General features: G+C 34.3%; 2 protein-coding genes across 2 annotated transcripts; one reads left to right on the top strand and one right to left on the bottom strand.

The window, feature by feature from the left end:
- Positions 1–5660: 5660 nt before the first annotated feature.
- On the top strand, positions 5661–8835 carry LOC110698454 (transcription factor HBI1-like). The gene is made up of 7 exons (XM_021875886.1): positions 5661–6862; positions 7045–7323; positions 7417–7551; positions 7651–7722; positions 7816–8025; positions 8112–8214; positions 8627–8835. The coding sequence occupies exons 1-7, from the start codon at positions 6263–6265 to the stop codon at positions 8662–8664; spliced, it is 1437 nt and encodes a 478-aa protein (XP_021731578.1). The 5' UTR covers positions 5661–6262; the 3' UTR covers positions 8665–8835.
- Positions 8836–14182: 5347 nt separating this feature from the next.
- Positions 14183–16407, bottom strand: LOC110698453 (universal stress protein Slr1101). Its single transcript, XM_021875885.1, has 5 exons — positions 15975–16407; positions 15794–15873; positions 14659–14777; positions 14490–14566; positions 14183–14403 (listed from the first exon to the last, which is right to left on the bottom strand). Exons 1-5 carry the CDS (start codon positions 16198–16200, stop codon positions 14378–14380), a joined length of 528 nt encoding a protein of 175 aa, XP_021731577.1. The 5' UTR covers positions 16201–16407; the 3' UTR covers positions 14183–14377.
- Between the last annotated feature and the right edge of the window lie 1392 nt (positions 16408–17799).

Raw genomic sequence — 17799 nt, 5'->3', positions numbered from 1 at the left:
CAAAACATATGCTTTAAATCCTCAATAAAGTGTCTAATAAGTGATTAGTAATATCGTATAAATTGTACTCGTAATTAATTACTCTAACTTAACATAATTTGGTTATAAAGTTATGGCCAAATTCTATAGGTTGGATCATAGTACACTAAAAAATTATTGTAGAGTTGATTTTCAACATCAAGCATTGTGGAAGAACACATTTTTCAATACTCCCTCATACAAAAGGAGTGCATGCATGTACCAATTCTAGTTGAAAAACATTCCCCTAGGTTAGCTCTATCATATTGAAAGTTATCAATTTGATCATGTGTAAGCAGAAGCATGTATAAGAAATTATCAATTTATCATGCAGCTGCAATAGAGCATCCAATAGTCAATCGCAGTCCAAATAATCCCTGCTCTGTAATTCTGATGGCATCATACCTAGAACTCCATTACTTGTACGCAAACAAAAAAAGGGTATTAGGGTGGTATTTCATGTACTCTAAGCATTTAGGAAATGTGTATAGCCTTTTTATACTCCATATTGTACTTCGTATTAAATTGATCATGGTAAGCAAAATCCCACGACTTTTTGTATACTCCTTAATTGTACAACTCCATTGCTTTCAGCTTCCTATGAACTTGCACATCTGTGACATTTGGAGTCAACCTAACATACGGAGTATGTATGTACATCCTTATGCGTTAAATAATTAATACTCTAATGTTTTTCAACAGACAAAGATAACAACTTGAAGCAACCAAATGAATGAGTAGCCAAACAGAGAAAGTTAGATCTAGGAACAATCTTCAAGGTAAACAAAGAACCTAGGCATTTTCCAAGCATATATACCCAAGAAGAAAGAAAAGTCAAAACAATCTTCTACAAATGTTAGCTTATTTGCAAAAATATCTAAAAATTATCAACATTAGAATTCAAGGTATATTCTTAGAAAATTATACAGTATAAATTTATAGTATCTTCTAGGACCACGAGAAAAAAAAAAACAAAAAATGGGAGGCCATAAGGGAAAGCAAGGAATTCACAGAAGTAAATGTAAACAAGTTAACAAAGTTGCTTGACCATTCCTAATTAATGTTTTGCTCATACTCACTCAACTCACTCACTGACTCACCCATCTCTGACACGACCAACCAGTGAAATGGGCAAAGGATGACTTCCATTGTGGTCCTACGTCAAATCTTGCATATTGAAATTATTACTAGAGTAGAATTGAATTGAATTAGATCTAGGAACTCCTACTCTCCCCACCACACAAGGCCACAACAATTTGTGTAAGTTTTATTACACTAACTCTATAAGGCATCATACAATGACTATTAATTTATAAAATTAACATAACATTTTGTGTTGGTTTTAGTACATGGAGTAAGTCTATAAGGAATCATACAATGATTATCAATTTGTAAAATCAACATAAGATCACAGGTTATTCCGTGTAATTAAACCTACACAAAAAGCCACTTCACGATATCAAAACAGTTATAACTGGATTCCTTATTTACGAAATGTGAAGGTGACTTAAGTGACCTAATTTTAGTAAATGTAAAGATAAATAGCTCTAATGTCTATGATTACAAAGTTTAAAATAGCTAAAAGTACAAAAACCAAACATTTAGATACTGAACGTCACGATATGTATATGTATGAGAATATGTCATTCATACATACATCCTACAAGGAAAATATCAACGATCTAATATGAAGCCAATATCCTCAATTAAGACTTGTTTGTTTCAGCTTCATTTAACTTAATTTATCTTATTTCAAGCAAAGTAATTCAAGTTATAATAAATTTTGACAAACTCGCATATAAGTTCAGTTAATATAAGTTCAATACATTCAATAACCTTTGCTATACTACAACTAAGTTCAGTTAATATCAGTTCAATATATTCAACAAAGTTAAGACAATAAAGCCTTGATGAGAGGCCTGTACTTAATATTAATTAGCTTAAACCAAAAAGGAGGGAACACATAGTGTCCTAATTTCTTCATTTGCATATGATTAGCAATAACTGTCAGCCGCAAAAAAAAAAAAATGACATAAACAAGGATGTCTCATTAAAGCACAGGTGAGAGAAGGAAGGAGAGGGGCTAAACTGGAATTTCCATCCATTGTATTTGATTTGGTGCATGTCTTTCACTGCCTCCCTCAATCTCCTATCTCTACCCCATTCTCTCTCTATCTAAGCTTCCATTTAGATCATACAAGAGAGATAAGATTATAGGATACTAAAATTTAATAAAAGAAATTAATAAAATATAAATTAAATTTAATGATTTAAAACTACTACAAGTAGTTAAGCATCAATGGCTCGCCCTGAACTACTACTACTATTAGTATCTTCCCAAAGATTATTAGCTCTGAAGCCAATGAGATTACATCGAAAATTGAGCTCCAATCACAGGGTGACATGTAAGAGTGCAAAGATTGTCAAGGGCATACTGCCAATCGTTCTAATTACTCCGTATAAATTCTAAACTTCCAAATTCATCAATCATATGGCGTGAGTAATACAGTATACGTACAAGTATATTATATTGTATATATAGTTTATATACGTCATATATCATATAAAAATACACTAAAGTATATTCCGTATTAATAAATTCTCTGCTAATATATCAACTACTGGTGCAGAAGATCTATTTACTTCCACCATAGCTTTGAACAGGACCATACTGCCCAAAATTGACGACTCGACCGCTTCCCATATACTCCCACAAAATCCTCTACTTTTTCAGCACTCTAGTATGTATTCATATGAAATATACTGCGTATAACGTCATTTAAGCATTATTCCTCTAGTCTCAATTCTTTATCTATTTTGGAACAGCATCACAATTATATCTTTTATTCAAAATCAGCATTAATAAAGCAAACTATTACAGTTATCAGTGTAATTGAAATATTTTCTTTGTCATGATTATGTTGGCTTAGTTATAGCATTTTCCACTTAATATATATATTGGAAAGACGCTATGTTGCTATGTCATAGTGATTACGATTGTTGGGGATAAAAATGAAATACTAGTATTCAAGTTAAGCTAAATATAGCAGTATTATGATTCTCGATTCTCTATGGTATATAATTAATCTAGTTCGTTATAACCATTAGTGACTAAAATTATGTATACTTTTTGTACAATATTATGCCAAAAATTAGATAGCTAAAAATTAATTATATTTTAAATGTTATCCTGTAAGAGATTCACATCTTTACCAATTAGTCTAACCATTCATCACTACACCTGCATCATTATGTCAAAAGTTCTAGCAAACTCAAACTTGCTTAAAAGACAGTCAATTGGCACATAAAAAATGGAACAAATAACTAGTCCAAATCATGATGCCATGAATAATGATCCTAGCTAAAACTGGAAAATTATGGACTGCCATAGATCACAAGCCACTACTCATTCAAATATGGACGGCCTGATTATGGGTGACAATTCAGGGTGAAGGGGAAAAGTATTAAGCTCGTAATCGAAAAGGCTACAAGCCATGAAGGGGCAAGAGAGAAAAAAGGTAATCTTTTTGAGTTGATTAAGCCCACAGAGATGACAATGATAGAAAGGAAAATATGAGAAAGAGGTCCCCTAATAGCTTTTTTATTTTCTTTCTTAAGGATCATTATGTGGCTATTTACAACTTGGAGAAAGAGGGGAGGGAAAGGAAGAGAGAGACTTACTAACAATAAAGGTAGGAGGGAGATTGACACTAGAATTTGCAGGGCCCAGGAGCTTGATAATGGAAGTACCCTTCATCCTCACTGGACTTGCTCCCCACCATATATCCATTTTATCTTCATCATGCCTCTACAACATCACAAATACCGTATTTAAGCTTAATCTAAGGCATCATTTGAACAAAGCGAGCCTAATTAAATCACACCTTATATTGTATACTCAATAAAAATAAAAGCATAAGAAAAAGGTTTAAGAATTTTAAAGAAATACACCTTACCTAAATACTAATTAAAAATAAAACAAGCACAGAGAAAACAGCCCTGACAAGTGAAAAAAGGAGAGTACTAATAAATGTTGAAATCATGGCTTGTTGCAATTGATCATAAAATTATTCTGTTACGATTACAACTCATAATCCCAATAAGGAAAATCACTCTAGTATGCTTACTGCACCCCAAATCCCCAATCTAAACCAAGTTTGTGCAGGTCAAAGACAAAGTAGAGATCAAGTCAATAAATGGGCAACTTGTTTACGGCTAATGAAGTAAGCCCTGAAGGAGGAGAAAGCACTCGAGGCCACCAATCAATAGAGGTTTGGGTGGTAATTGCCATCAATCAATCTATAATAAAGGAAGACACAACCTTAATTTTATGCTAATTAGAGTAGATTTTATTTTTCCGTTGAGGTTTCAGCTTGAAGTGAACTTGTCACCTCAGCAAAATAAAATGGGAAAACTTATGTTAATCCATCAATCACTATCTAGTAAGCCCACAATTGGAGACATAATTAGATTGACAAAATCTGCTATATAGGTACATGAAACAGATATCTTATCCTTCAAAAAAAACGGAAAAGCGAAAATTCCTCTTCATTAATTCCAAAGTGTTAAGTACTAATCAATCCTCAATCCTAGAAGAAGAGTCAGAATCAGATAAATAATTTTGCCTTAAGTTGTTCTGATAAGAGATCTAATATTAGTATCTAAATTGGTCCAAGTTCATATCCCCTTTTCACCTCCTATCATTAGTGAGGACGCATTGACGCAAGTGGTAATTTGGTAAACATCAAAAATCAAATTTAATTAGACATAAGAAACCATATGATCCAATCCACTAACCAACCAAATAAAAGTCTCAATTTTCAAACAAAAACCAATTGACTGACAGGATGAAAGCTATTTGAAAAACAAACATTCTTTATCCTAATTAATGATTAACGATATGGCATTATGATTAGATAATGATTATGGTCTCCTAATTCCTATTATGGGGGCAATTAGATTTCTAAACTCGAGAACTAGATGGACATTATGCTCCCAGTTACATTGAAGTTAATAAAGTTAGACAAAGATTGCTTAGATGAGCAAAGTAAACATTAATCTCAATTAAATGAAATGCAATTTGAAAGATGCCTCATTGTGATCCCCATTCCCAAATACCTTCAGAATCTACAGGCAAAGGTAGCTAAAAAAATACCAGACCTCTCACAGCCTTGTTTCACCTCATCATCTTACACATCATAAAGCTGACATATCATAGATGGGGGCTCCTAAAACATGCCACGTGTACCTAATCATGTGGGCATAAACGTATTCAAGGCCCAGACTACCCTGCAGCCATCACGGTGGGGTCACTAATCTACCCAAAAAAACCAAGTCCTTAAACAAACATGACCAAATCTGAGATGAACTCATTAAATAACACATGCAATTAAGTCACAAATCATAATAATCTAAGAACTAATCATATGAATATCTGAAGTTCTGATTTCTGAACCCCGTCCAAATAAAAACCATCTCAAACCCCGTTTTTCCGTTGGCAGGATAAGCCCGCGTGGCAGTCATATGTCAGGAAGGTCCCACGGCCCACAGCCTCTAGTTATGGTTACATTCGATGGCGCTCTGCCCCAGTTGCCCCTTTCTATCTCTCTCATCCATCCATTTCATTTCTCTACTTGCCCCCTCAGGACCCCCAAAAACACCATAAATATATTAACAAATTTTTACGTGTTCCCAGGTATATCTAATGTAACCCCAAATGAGCAAATTAATAGTAATATAGACTTCAATGTACCCCTAACTCTATGTGTATCTGAAAATATAAAATAAATATACTGAAATATAAATGATGGAAAAAGAAAATACAAAATGAAGATGAAATTTTATTTTTCTCTCTCTTAATTATTCCGGTTAGTTACGTCAGATACCAGCCTCCTAATAGTCAGATATCTCAACCCAAACTCCTTTTTTACACTTTCTATAAATACCCTCACTTCTTCCCCAATTCTTCTCTCACAACATTTTTCCAGCCACAGCTTAAACTGCATCAAATAACAAAAAGGGAGATAGAAAGAGTCGTAGAGTAGTAGTACCTTGCTCATGAAGAACTTGTGTTAGGTACCAAAGCATTACAAAAGCCTGCCTAATCCTTGCAGCACACACCAACTTCCCTTTCACCTTCATAAAAGCAAAAGAACAACAAACTGTTATAGTAGTACATATTAAGACTTCGTAACAGCACAAAAGCAATCATATTTCCCTTACTATTTTTGGATTTATTAAGGCAATGAATAGAGCTTTACCGGAGATGCTGCACTGCCTGAACATGCCAGCAAACATCATCGGAGGAAAAGGCATGGAGATGAGTGTTTTGGAAAGACAGAGGATGGTTCTTAAGTGGCAACAAGAGCAGCTCTTCCAAGTCCAACCAACACAACAACTAAGTTGTTTCAATGACCTCAGTATGCTCTCTTTTTTTCCTCCTGAAGCACAAGACTTTCAGTGCGCAGACATGAATTACTGTCCAAGCTCAGTTACAACTGGCCCAACTCTGAATGAGCTTCTGAACCGACCCATTAAGGCTGATCCGGGTGCTGAGAATGGGTGGATGGATTTCGGGATGCAAAAAAGTGGGGTAACAGTTGGGAGCATGGGGATTGAGACTGCTGGAGAAGTCCATAACAATCCTGGCTATGAGACGAATTATGGCATTTCAAGAACAGCCAGTTGCCCGCCATCGGTAGCAAAGGCAGCAGCAATCAGCCTAAAGGCGGCCCGTGATGCCAAAGGAAGAGAGACCCTCTTGTCAGATCAGAAGCTAAGTGGAGCAGTTGGAAGAGAGAGCTTCAAGAAGAGAAAAGCAGAAAGAAACCCAAGTACACCAAAGGTATTGATTGATCCCTCTGCGATTTTTGAATTCGATTCTACATTAATTGCCAAAAATATTGCTAGTAGAAATATTATCAGCAAAACCTGAATACAAAAATTTAATAGATTAGAATAGAAATTTAACAGATTGTAGGCCACTGACTGATCTCTGAAAAACCTACTCTAAATGGTATGTGGCAGGTAGTGGATGCAGAAGAAGACAACCAATCAAAAAAGAGCAAGGGGTGTGCTGAAGAGGAAGAATCAAAAATCACAGAACAACATAGCAATAAACATAGCAGCAGCAGCAGCCAGGGTGACCAAAAGGAAAGCAATGGACACAGCAATGACAAGAAAAGCAAAGAAACTTCAGGGTGTACATCTAAGGATTCAAAGGCGTCCGAGGTACAAAAGCCTGATTACATTCATGTCAGAGCAAGGCGTGGCCAAGCCACCGATAGCCACAGCTTAGCTGAAAGAGTAAGCAAAACACAAAGGCCAACATTACAAAATTTCTTCACTGATATAAACTTCACCAATAACTCATATTCTGCATTTATGGTTATGATGTAGGTAAGGAGAGAAAAAATAAGTGAGAGAATGAAATATCTTCAGGATTTAGTTCCAGGGTGCAACAAGATCACAGGAAAAGCTGGAATGCTCGACGAAATAATCAACTATGTCCAATCTCTTCAAAGACAAGTAGAGGTAATCAGAGTTTCTAAGTATTTTTGTAAAAAAAAAGCTCCTATAAGTCTATAACTTCCAAATTTATCTGAATTTTTGCCTCTTGTTTCTTTGGATCAGTTCCTCTCCATGAAATTGGCAGCAGTAAATCCCAGGCTTGATATTAACATTGATGAATTAATTGCCAAAGAGGTAAACACATACAGAATAACTAGTCATACGGATAAACCAAAACAAGACGAGAAAAAGCTGAATATAATTGATTTCTGCAACTCTTATCAACAGGTTTTTGCAGCATGCTCTGCCAGTCTACCAACGATGGGGGTATCACCGGATTTAACAAATCCCAGCTACCTACAATACAATCCTGTTGAACAAATGGATCCAATTTGCGGATCCACAGTCGTGGGGAACCCAATTGATTTGGGGTTGAGGAGAAGCATTAGTGCTCCTGTGCCAGTACCGGAGACTTTTCTAGATACATCCTGCTTTAATGTAACGTCCTCTTAAGTCTGGAGTGACCAATTTTTTCTCTATGGTACTTTTCTTTCACTAACTTCTATTATATCTGATATTAACAGCAAATTCCAAACTCTTTACAATGGGATGCTGAGTTACAAAATATCTACAACATGGAATTTCAGCAGGGAAGATCAACATCATTCCCGTTACAGACATTCACAGGTAGTTAACACTAAAACATCTTATCCAATTCCCTAATAATTAATATTGATTATACATTCTCATGTGGTGTAGTCTACCTACTTTTAACTATAAAAATATACACAATCCAAACTTTCTTATACGTTTTTGTCTTGAAAAAGACATGTAAAAAAAAGGCTCATGAAGGCATACTTTGCCTATGGTGTTTTTTATGCATGAAAATATCTCATTAATCATCTCGCAGAAAATTATACCTACAGAAACAGGCATCTGGTATTTGGCCTTAACATTTGTTGATTTTTCTTAGCGTAGAATCAACAAAAGCAACAAAACGTAGTTAAAAAGGGCAACAATTAATTTCCCAAGTCATGGTAAAACAAAGATCTCATGTATCACTTTGCAGTTCTCCTAACGTTATATTATACTTGTGCAGGCACCGTTGAATCAAGCAGTTTAAAAATGGAGATGTAACTCAGTTGGCCCATCTTAGAAGTTAACCCTTCATGGAGATTGAACCAGATTGCTTAACTAGGATTCTTTTCTGATTCTGTTTAGTATATAGGTATATATATGAATGTAACTATGTATAAAGTCAAAGGCAATGAGATGAAATGCATAATTTTAGCACCTGTTGGCATCTTACTTCTGCTGAATTGCAACATTTAGAAGACAGTGCAATAGTAGGTTCTTCATTAGAGCCTGAAAATAAGCAGAGGGGACCAGAGAGCAAAGTTATGAGAGAAACTTATTGATGGGAAAAGAGAGAACAGAAAGGGAATATGAAAGTTGTTTTCAATCATGCACATCTAATCCGTTTAGCGTTCTTTTATAAACTTGTGAAATCTTCAACTAAGGGGACCAAGCAAACTGAAACAAGAAGAATTGTGAATTTATGATAGAAAGGATTTTAAGTAACTGTAGGATGAAAGACAGCTGATAAAGTTGCACAATATATTATAGCTTCTTTCACTTGATGAAAAAAATTTAACAGCTACTGAAGGAAAGTAATTATAAAAATGTCATGGATCAATTTAACATTACATTTGGCAATTACAAAAACATCAACAACTTCCAACAAAACCTTAGAGCAATTCTTCTATGTTACTAAAAATATGAAGTTAGAGTCAGATAATTGGACTCAATTTTGTACAACTTATATTCATCAACAATTCAAGGAGGTAAAGATCGCCAACCCAGTCAATAAAACAAATATTTTTATGCTTTTTACGTAGAGGTCTTACAAAATATAATATGACCTGGAACAGAAGTTGAGAAAGAGCAAGAACAGTTGATTAATCCATAAACTTGTGAAAACCAAACAGACATTTCTAGAGATTATTTAGCTGAAAAACAGACAATAAAACTGATTAATACTGTGAATAATCTGTCGCTTCTCTAAACTGTTACTTACTTGTATGTAGTACTGTTTTCGTTTTCAGTGACCTGCTGCTCTCCCTTGTTCCCTACCACTTTTACTTTTATGCAAATTTCCGTAGGCCTCCCCACTACTTCTCTTAACTTTTCAGTAAGGATCCCCAACCTGTGCAAAAATACTTTACTTCAACCAACTTAGAGCATTCAAAACACATATAAACTGAGAATATTGTTGATCTGAAACTGTAGACACCCCTGGGAATGTGGGACCAGAAGCATAAGAGATAGTTTTTAACCGCATAAATTACTACTGCAAACAATAATAGAGTAGTTGGTGTGAGCAAATTACATGTTGAATTCATGTAACACAATGATACTTGGATCGTGCCAAGGTCCTGAATAATCGATGATTTAACACAAATAATGGCTTATACTCTAAAAGTAATTATAAACTGGATCTGGATCATAGAGAGCATGTCAACTGTGTATGCTTTAGAGTTTTATCCTTCTACATGCTGTTGCTGATGCTCTTGCACAGTTTTCCACAGGAAATTAGATTTCTGATTTCACATTTGTTAATTTGATATCCCCAACCCCAATCTGTTGAAATTGCAGAATTTGTGCTACTAAGTGTGACTGAAAAACTGCTACAGTGATTACTTTTTACCAAACTTAATCTGCAATGAGATTATTGAGCTGTAATTTGTGTAGCTGATAAACTACTACTTTTATCAATCACAATCTGTAATGAGCTTATCAATCTCGAATTTGCAAAAAGTACTTGTATGTAACTAGTAGACTGATACCTTTCACTTAAAAAAAAAAAAAAAAAAAAAAAAAAAAAAAAAAAAAAAAAAAACCGAATATGCCACCTTGAAACATCTAATTAAAAGCCACTCTTATTTAAGTAGTAAACAACATACCCAAAGAACAAAATTTTGTAGACTTTGCAAAATTGGACCAATACATAATGTAGCTAAACTCCATAACTTGAATTGACCAATAACAATAACTAATTTGACTAAGATTGATCTACCATTCTTAAGTATAATATAAGTGCAGTCTCAGTATGTTATAAACAAGCTTTCTTTATTATAGGAAATTAGGAATTCTGAAGTCCAAATACTACAAAATCAGTGATTACTAGAAAATATGCCAAATCTAAGAACTTATCAAAAAAAATCATTGTTGAAACTCAAGACAGATAATGTTAGCTTCTTAATACTTCCTCCGTTCTTTTTTACTTGACCCGCTTTGACTATTACACTATTCACCACCCCTCCTTTGACCATCTTTTGTGAATTATATGTAAGTAAAAACATATTCATGTGAGATAATGTTAGATTTGTCTCAATAATATATAGTTTCCATAATTTTTACTTATGGAGAATTAAAGTTATTGATCGTTAAAATTTGGCAAGCGTGATAAATGAAACAGGTCAAGTAAAAAAGAACAGAGTAAGTAAGAAACAAACAGGATCCAGGGAGGCAGAAAAAGGGTAAAATGGAGCCATGCTCTTCTTCATAGGTAGTTATCTGAATTTTTTTAGGAGTTAGACCGATGACCTTAAAAGACCTACATACATTCTATACATGGAAAATTTTTATTCCTCTTTTGATATTAGAGATTGAGCTATAGAACCAGACCTCTAGGTATCATTCAAGCAACAAACGACTTGACCGATTTTTCTCGATTTATAAATGTAGAAAGCCAGGGAACGGATCAACTCAGGAAAATATCTTCTTCCAGAGATAATAGCTTAACAGCCTCAACTTCCCTCCCTTACAAGGCATATGTAACAGTACATAAGTGGTCCTCTAAACTTGTCAAGCTAATCAAACTCTATTCTCCAGGTTTCAGCGAAAAATTCGGAATGACATATCCATTTATTACAGTCTCCAAGCACCATTTATCCTGTGAATAGGAAATACAAAAGGATGACCTTGTTCTGTCTAATTCATGGACCCAGAAACAGATTTTCTTCCCTATGTAATTACACCAGCAGAAAGAAAGAGTAACAACTGAAATACAACAGAAGACCCAAGTACTTTTTAATTCCTTCAGAGTATCTTAATTGCAAGGAAAGCAAGTGAGCCACAGAAAAAATGGAAACATTGATAGATTCCTCCTGGAGACATACTAAAATTTGCACCTCCTAACACTTACAACAAATCAAAGTAGCACGAGTAATCAAAGTAGCATGAGTGCATGACAACCATTTGAGGTATCACCACAAGCATGTACACAACTAACCTCGACATTAAAACGACACACCACTACAGCCCTATGTGATACCACCATATCTGTCCAAAGTACCACCACAAGTCTACAATAACCCTAGAAACATGGCATTGGATTATCTCATACCTCACAGTGAACAACCTTAGAGTTCCTAAGAAAACATGCACGCGCAATTTAGCCACATTCATAAACTATATTGATCAACCAAATACAAAAGGCACGTAACTACGTAAGAGTGTTGGTTTCTCAAAACCTAATGTTTCAAAGTTCAATCTACCTATGATGACACGGAATTCTCAGTACAATATGCGAGCACGTTCACAGGTACAAGACCTCAACTAAAGCCAGAGGAATCTAATGATCTAAAAAGTAATTTTAGAATCATTTTAGAGGGAAAACACCAAAGCGGAACCGAATATAGCTATCTTCTCAAAGTAAAATTCATTAATTAATCTTTAATTCACAAATTCGCAGCCACTGCACCAATGCACAAAATTCACAACGCAACGAAAATAAGCGCATACAATTACGAAATTGACAGTTATTAGTGAGTTACAATAAGATATATTAACATAATTATTATGTGAAAATTGAAGAATTCGAGCTCCATTGAAGATCAATCTCTTCAAATAAAACAATCAAATTATGAATTTTCTGTATGAATTTTATCAAACACCTAATCTCATTCCTCCTTACTCCGAATTCAAAGTAAATTCCTCAAATGTATATATATTAGCGCAAATGTTGAAGCGATTTTACGCAACTCACTATATTAGCGCAAGATCAACCGAAAAGAAAATTCGAAACCGAAAATTGAAGCTAGGGTTAGAAGAAATCGCACCTATGATTGTCGAATTTGTGATCAATTACAGCTTGAAGATCTTCTATTCTGATGATGATCGAATGTGATAGAGATTTTTGTGATGAGGCCCGAAGGAGGAGAGAGAAAAGATAAACGGCGGGAACTTTGTCTTTTGAAAATGGAGATGAAATGTAAAGTTTCAAACGTTGACATAGTTAAACCTTAAAACCTAGACTTAGGGGTGCTAATTGAGTTGAGCAGCTCGCGAGCAACTTGAACTTGACTCGATTAACGCTCGGTCAAAACTCGACTCGAGATGTTAACAAGCACGAGTTGAGCAAGCTCTAACTCGACTCGATAAACTCGTGAGCAAATTGATAATATATTTTATTAATATAGAATTTACAAACAAAATTACCATGTTTAAACAATTAGACACTTAATAAGTGTGAATTTATATTATCAAAAAAGAAAGAGTAAATCTTTAATAATAAATATATAAAAAAAAAAACAATATAAAATGAACAAATATATATATATATATATATATATATATATATATATATATATAGAAGGGCCAAAACTTTAACGAGCAGATCGTGAGCTACTCGAGTCGACTCGAAACTTTAACGAGCATGAGTCAAGCATATTATATTAGCTCGAAACTTTAGCGAGCACGAGTTGAGCACATGTAAAAAAATTTCGAGTCGAGTCGAGCACCCCTCAGCTCGTGATCGACTCGCTTGATTACCTGAACTTGAGGTAATAAATTTGGTTAGATAGAAATGGAGGGTGAACTATAGTAGAAATATTGTGGGTCCTGACCTGATTTCCTTGATGCTACTCCGTAATAATTGGGCTTATTTCATGTTTAGTACTCGTGTTTGATATAAGTGTCATACCTCCATTTTTTAATATATCCATCATTTTAATTTTATATTTTATGCTAAAAGAATTGATATTAGAGATTTAGATTCAACAAAAGTTGACCCGATACAAAACCTGATTCTCATTTGTTTGATTACATCATGAGTTAAATATTCTATGGTAATTTCTCATAAATTGCTTGAACTTATTTAGTTGTAATTTGGTTAAATGCAATTCGTGAAAAACATGAGCTATCAAAGAGATTTGGTAAATAATACTCATGTTATTTGAGAAATACTAGTACGAGTACAATTTTTCAAGGAAGTTGAATCATTGCATGCATTTTACCCCAATTAACAAATTTCAAGCTAACCAAACAACAAGCAACCAAAACAATACCTAAATTTTCATTGCTCATTTCAATGAAGTGGAACCAATTTAATAGAGTATTCTCTCTTCATGTATAATCATTTATCTAAAGCCATTCTCCTTATTAATGCAAAATGTATTTTCATTCATCCCTTTATGTGATTCGATATGTTTTGTGCTTTTTTTTTGCAAATCCTGCTTGTTTATTGACCTACTACGTGAGATATACTGAGATCGGGAGTCAAGACACCACCCCATCTTCTTGCGCATTGTCCTTGAAAATTTTCCACGTAGCTCTATTTATGCAATTAAATCAAAAGCCTGGCCCACAGAAATGAAGAAAGCATTTTAAGTACTCATAAGCTTACAACAAAAGAGATATATAATTATACAAATGCTTAGAACAACAAATTTAACTACAGAAATAAAGTTTTCATTACATACAATCTTAATGTACTACACACTACACACATTATAGTAAATACAAACACAACCGATCAACACAATCGAATGACTTGTGACCTTCACAACTAAACCGCTGATAGCTCACCAGCTTCTGCATAGTGCAAACCAAATAACCACATCACAAGCTGATTTTACTTAACTAGGTAAAATTGTGACTAACTTGAGAACGGAACGTACCTTTCCCAGGAACAATTATGATTGGTGCTGTCTTACAGTGATGTATGCAGTATTCACCAACACTCCCTTGCAACACACTAGTTAACACGAATAAGAAAACTGATCAAAAAAATCCTACGAGTTGTGAAAATTAAGGAACCCCTAAAATGCAACAGAGACGAGAGAATACCTTTGAACCAGACCTCTGCCTCTAGAACCCATGATCACAGCAGCAGGCCTTAACCTCTCTGCTTCCTTACAGATGACCTTTCCTGCATCGCCTTCCACTATCCTAGCGACAGACTTCACCTAAACAATATAATGTATTTGTAACCTAGCATTAGTTCTCAAAATGATCTTTCAATTTGGATAGAACAAACCATTCAGCAAAGAACATATGGACACCCTGTTGGCTTCTTAGCAACATGACACACGAGCTTGATTCTCGTGCTAGCACAAGTAGTCAAAGTAGATGTCCTCCTTTCAAATTACTGTGAAAGGCGATCATCTTAATAATAACCCTCAGTTTTAACAATAATGATGTCAATGATGAATGAGTTGGTACTTATTTCAATTCTCTAGCTCATTCTTCCCTCATGTACCTATACATTTGAATTTCACACGATCTTAAGATGCTATGAGCGTTCAGCTTACTATGAATCGTGATACTCACAATCATATATTCATATATATATCCATGTTGACATCCCTTAGTTCAAACAACGAATTGGAAACTATTCAGTTATCCCTAAGTTCTTCACTTGTATATACAACTACATTGAATTATACTAAGATGTTCGATCAAAGTGCAAAGAAACCAAAAACACGGAAATTGGAACCTACTATATCGTTTCCAACTAGGCTTTTTAGAATGGAAGGAGTACAACATTATGGCAGACTCGACTTCAAAGTGATGCTAGAGTTGCAATGTTCTGCATCAATTTTCTAAGAACAGATTTCACATGCTTGAAATAACTTACTTCCTTACAAAATTTGCATTAAAATTAGATGTCATTTGCCCATTTCGGACTACTGATCCATCTCCAGAATCACAAGAATTAATCTCCAAGGCTTTACCAACACAGAACAAAAATTATAATGTACTACAAGTATATCAATCACTAATTTTTGGTGATAAATTTTCCTAAGATCAATTTATATCGGAATATGGGAATATCTGCAACTTTTGCACGTACAAAGGCAAAAAAGCTGTTCGGAATTAATAGTCACGTTCATATTTAATAGTGTCTTTGTATTTTGTAATGTCACCAAAGAAGCCAGAGCAAAATAAATCAAAATTAAAAAACATAAAACTTAAAACTCGCCATTTCAACTTGGAAAGCCTCGACAGCTAATTTGTCCATCAGGATCTGAGTTGCTTGGTAAACATCCTCATTTTTCACATCTAAACCACAAATAACCCAAAATTAGATAAGAATTAAATCCACAATTCTTATTTTTCACAATTTATTATAAACGCCTCAAAAAAAAAATGAGAATACGAACTGGAGACAGCGTGAACAAGGTGAAGAGTATCAGCGAGGCGGCAAAAATGGGCCAAGGCCCAATCAAAGGCGTGCTTACTATTGGGCCCATGATCCACTGCAATTACAACATCACGGCCTCTCCTTCTCTCTCCAGTTTCTCTCTCTAATTCAGGTTTTGGTATTTGCGACGGTAATTGCACTTCTCTCCAGTTGTATTCTTCTTGATCTTCTTCTATTGTCATCATTTTCTCTCTCCTTTTGAAATTCAAGAATAAGTTTATTATTATGAAATTAGGAAATTGGTTTAGTTTTGATTTGGGGATTTAATGGAGAACGATTTGCCAAAGCGGGGGGAGGGAGGAAGAGGGGCTGGCAGCGGGTGAGGGTGGTTTGAGTTATTTTTTTTAATTTTATTTTGTTGATTTAAAAAAAATAATTAAAGAAAAATAAAAGTGGAAAAATAAGGTGGTGTGATTAAAGTTTATAGAGGAGCCGCCAATGTTGAATATTTGATCGTTTTCACGAGATAGAAATGATCAAAGGGAATACGACGAGTACTATGCGAAGATTGCGAACTGCTGATGTGTTGGTTTAATGTCCACGTGTTTTTAATGGGATTCATGCACTGGCCCACGGTTATCGCTTAACGCTAACTACCTTTAACCAGTCAGCTTAGAAGTGGGGAGACTGAGAACGGGCCGCCTGCCCGGTCTGGATAGAACAACCTCACGTATTGTATCATTTGTACGAAGTATAATGGTCTGTATTTGTATCAGGCTATCAGCTAGACTCGTAATTGAGCGAGTTGTGCCTAGAGATGTTAATTCGGGTACTTGGATTAAGTTGACTTTATTATAAATGTCATGCTAAGGCACTATTCACTTGACCTTATTTTTGCTGAACTGAAATTATTTTTACTGAACTGAAATTAATTTTGCCGAAGTTAAATTATTTTTACTGAACTGAAATTATTTTTACTGATTCTATTTTATATTTCTTCTTTAAAGTTACAAATTTTTACTGAAATGAAATTATTTTTGCAGAACTGAAATTATTTTTACTAAACTGAAATTATTTTTACTAAATATTATTATTTTAAAGTGAATTGAACAGGGCCTAAATTATTATAACCAAATGAGTCAAAATCTAAATTGGATTGTTTTTCATGCTAGATTAGATCGATCGGGTTAATTTTTAACACCTCTAGCCTTGTGCCTAAAACTAGCCAAAAAAGTTCTTAAATGGAATTTATGTCAATTTTATCACAAATTTATGATTAAGGTGAACTTTCATTAAGTTATTGTATAAGATTAATCATATTAGCTTTAATGACATGTACCTAATAGAAATTACACATTAAAATACAATTAAACTCGTTGTAAATTAAAAGTTAAGTTTAAAGGAATTAAAGTTACCATAAAAATTATTAAAGTTACCCTCAAATTGATATTCTAACAATAAAATTAAAGAAGCCCGCCAAGATTTATTGCAATTTTATTCGTCTTAGCTAGCTATGTCCAGAGAGCCCTTTCAGTGTGGCAACATTAGTGAGGGAAATAATAAATATTTTTAGGGTTTAAATGTCTACACCTATTTTTAAGAGTTCCAAAAAAAAAAGGCAATCTAATATCATATCATATTACTAATAAATAAAGCTGGTCTCGTGCCTCGCAGCCAGGCCACGAGACAGCGACACTTGGCATCCCAATTTTTTGCCAAGTGTCGCGCTACGTAGGCGATAAATAGTATTATTGTGACACATATGATGCTAAGTAAGCGGTTTTTGGATAGATTTTTTAAGATAAAATTGTTGTGTAGAGTTTTATTATCGATAGAATTATAAT

Source organism: Chenopodium quinoa, unplaced genomic scaffold, assembly GCF_001683475.1.
Source record: "Chenopodium quinoa cultivar QQ74 unplaced genomic scaffold, ASM168347v1, whole genome shotgun sequence".
Taxonomy (NCBI): Eukaryota; Viridiplantae; Streptophyta; class Magnoliopsida; order Caryophyllales; family Amaranthaceae; genus Chenopodium; species Chenopodium quinoa.
Note: the sequence above shows the minus strand (reverse complement) of the source record. Positions and strands in the feature narration are given on the sequence as shown.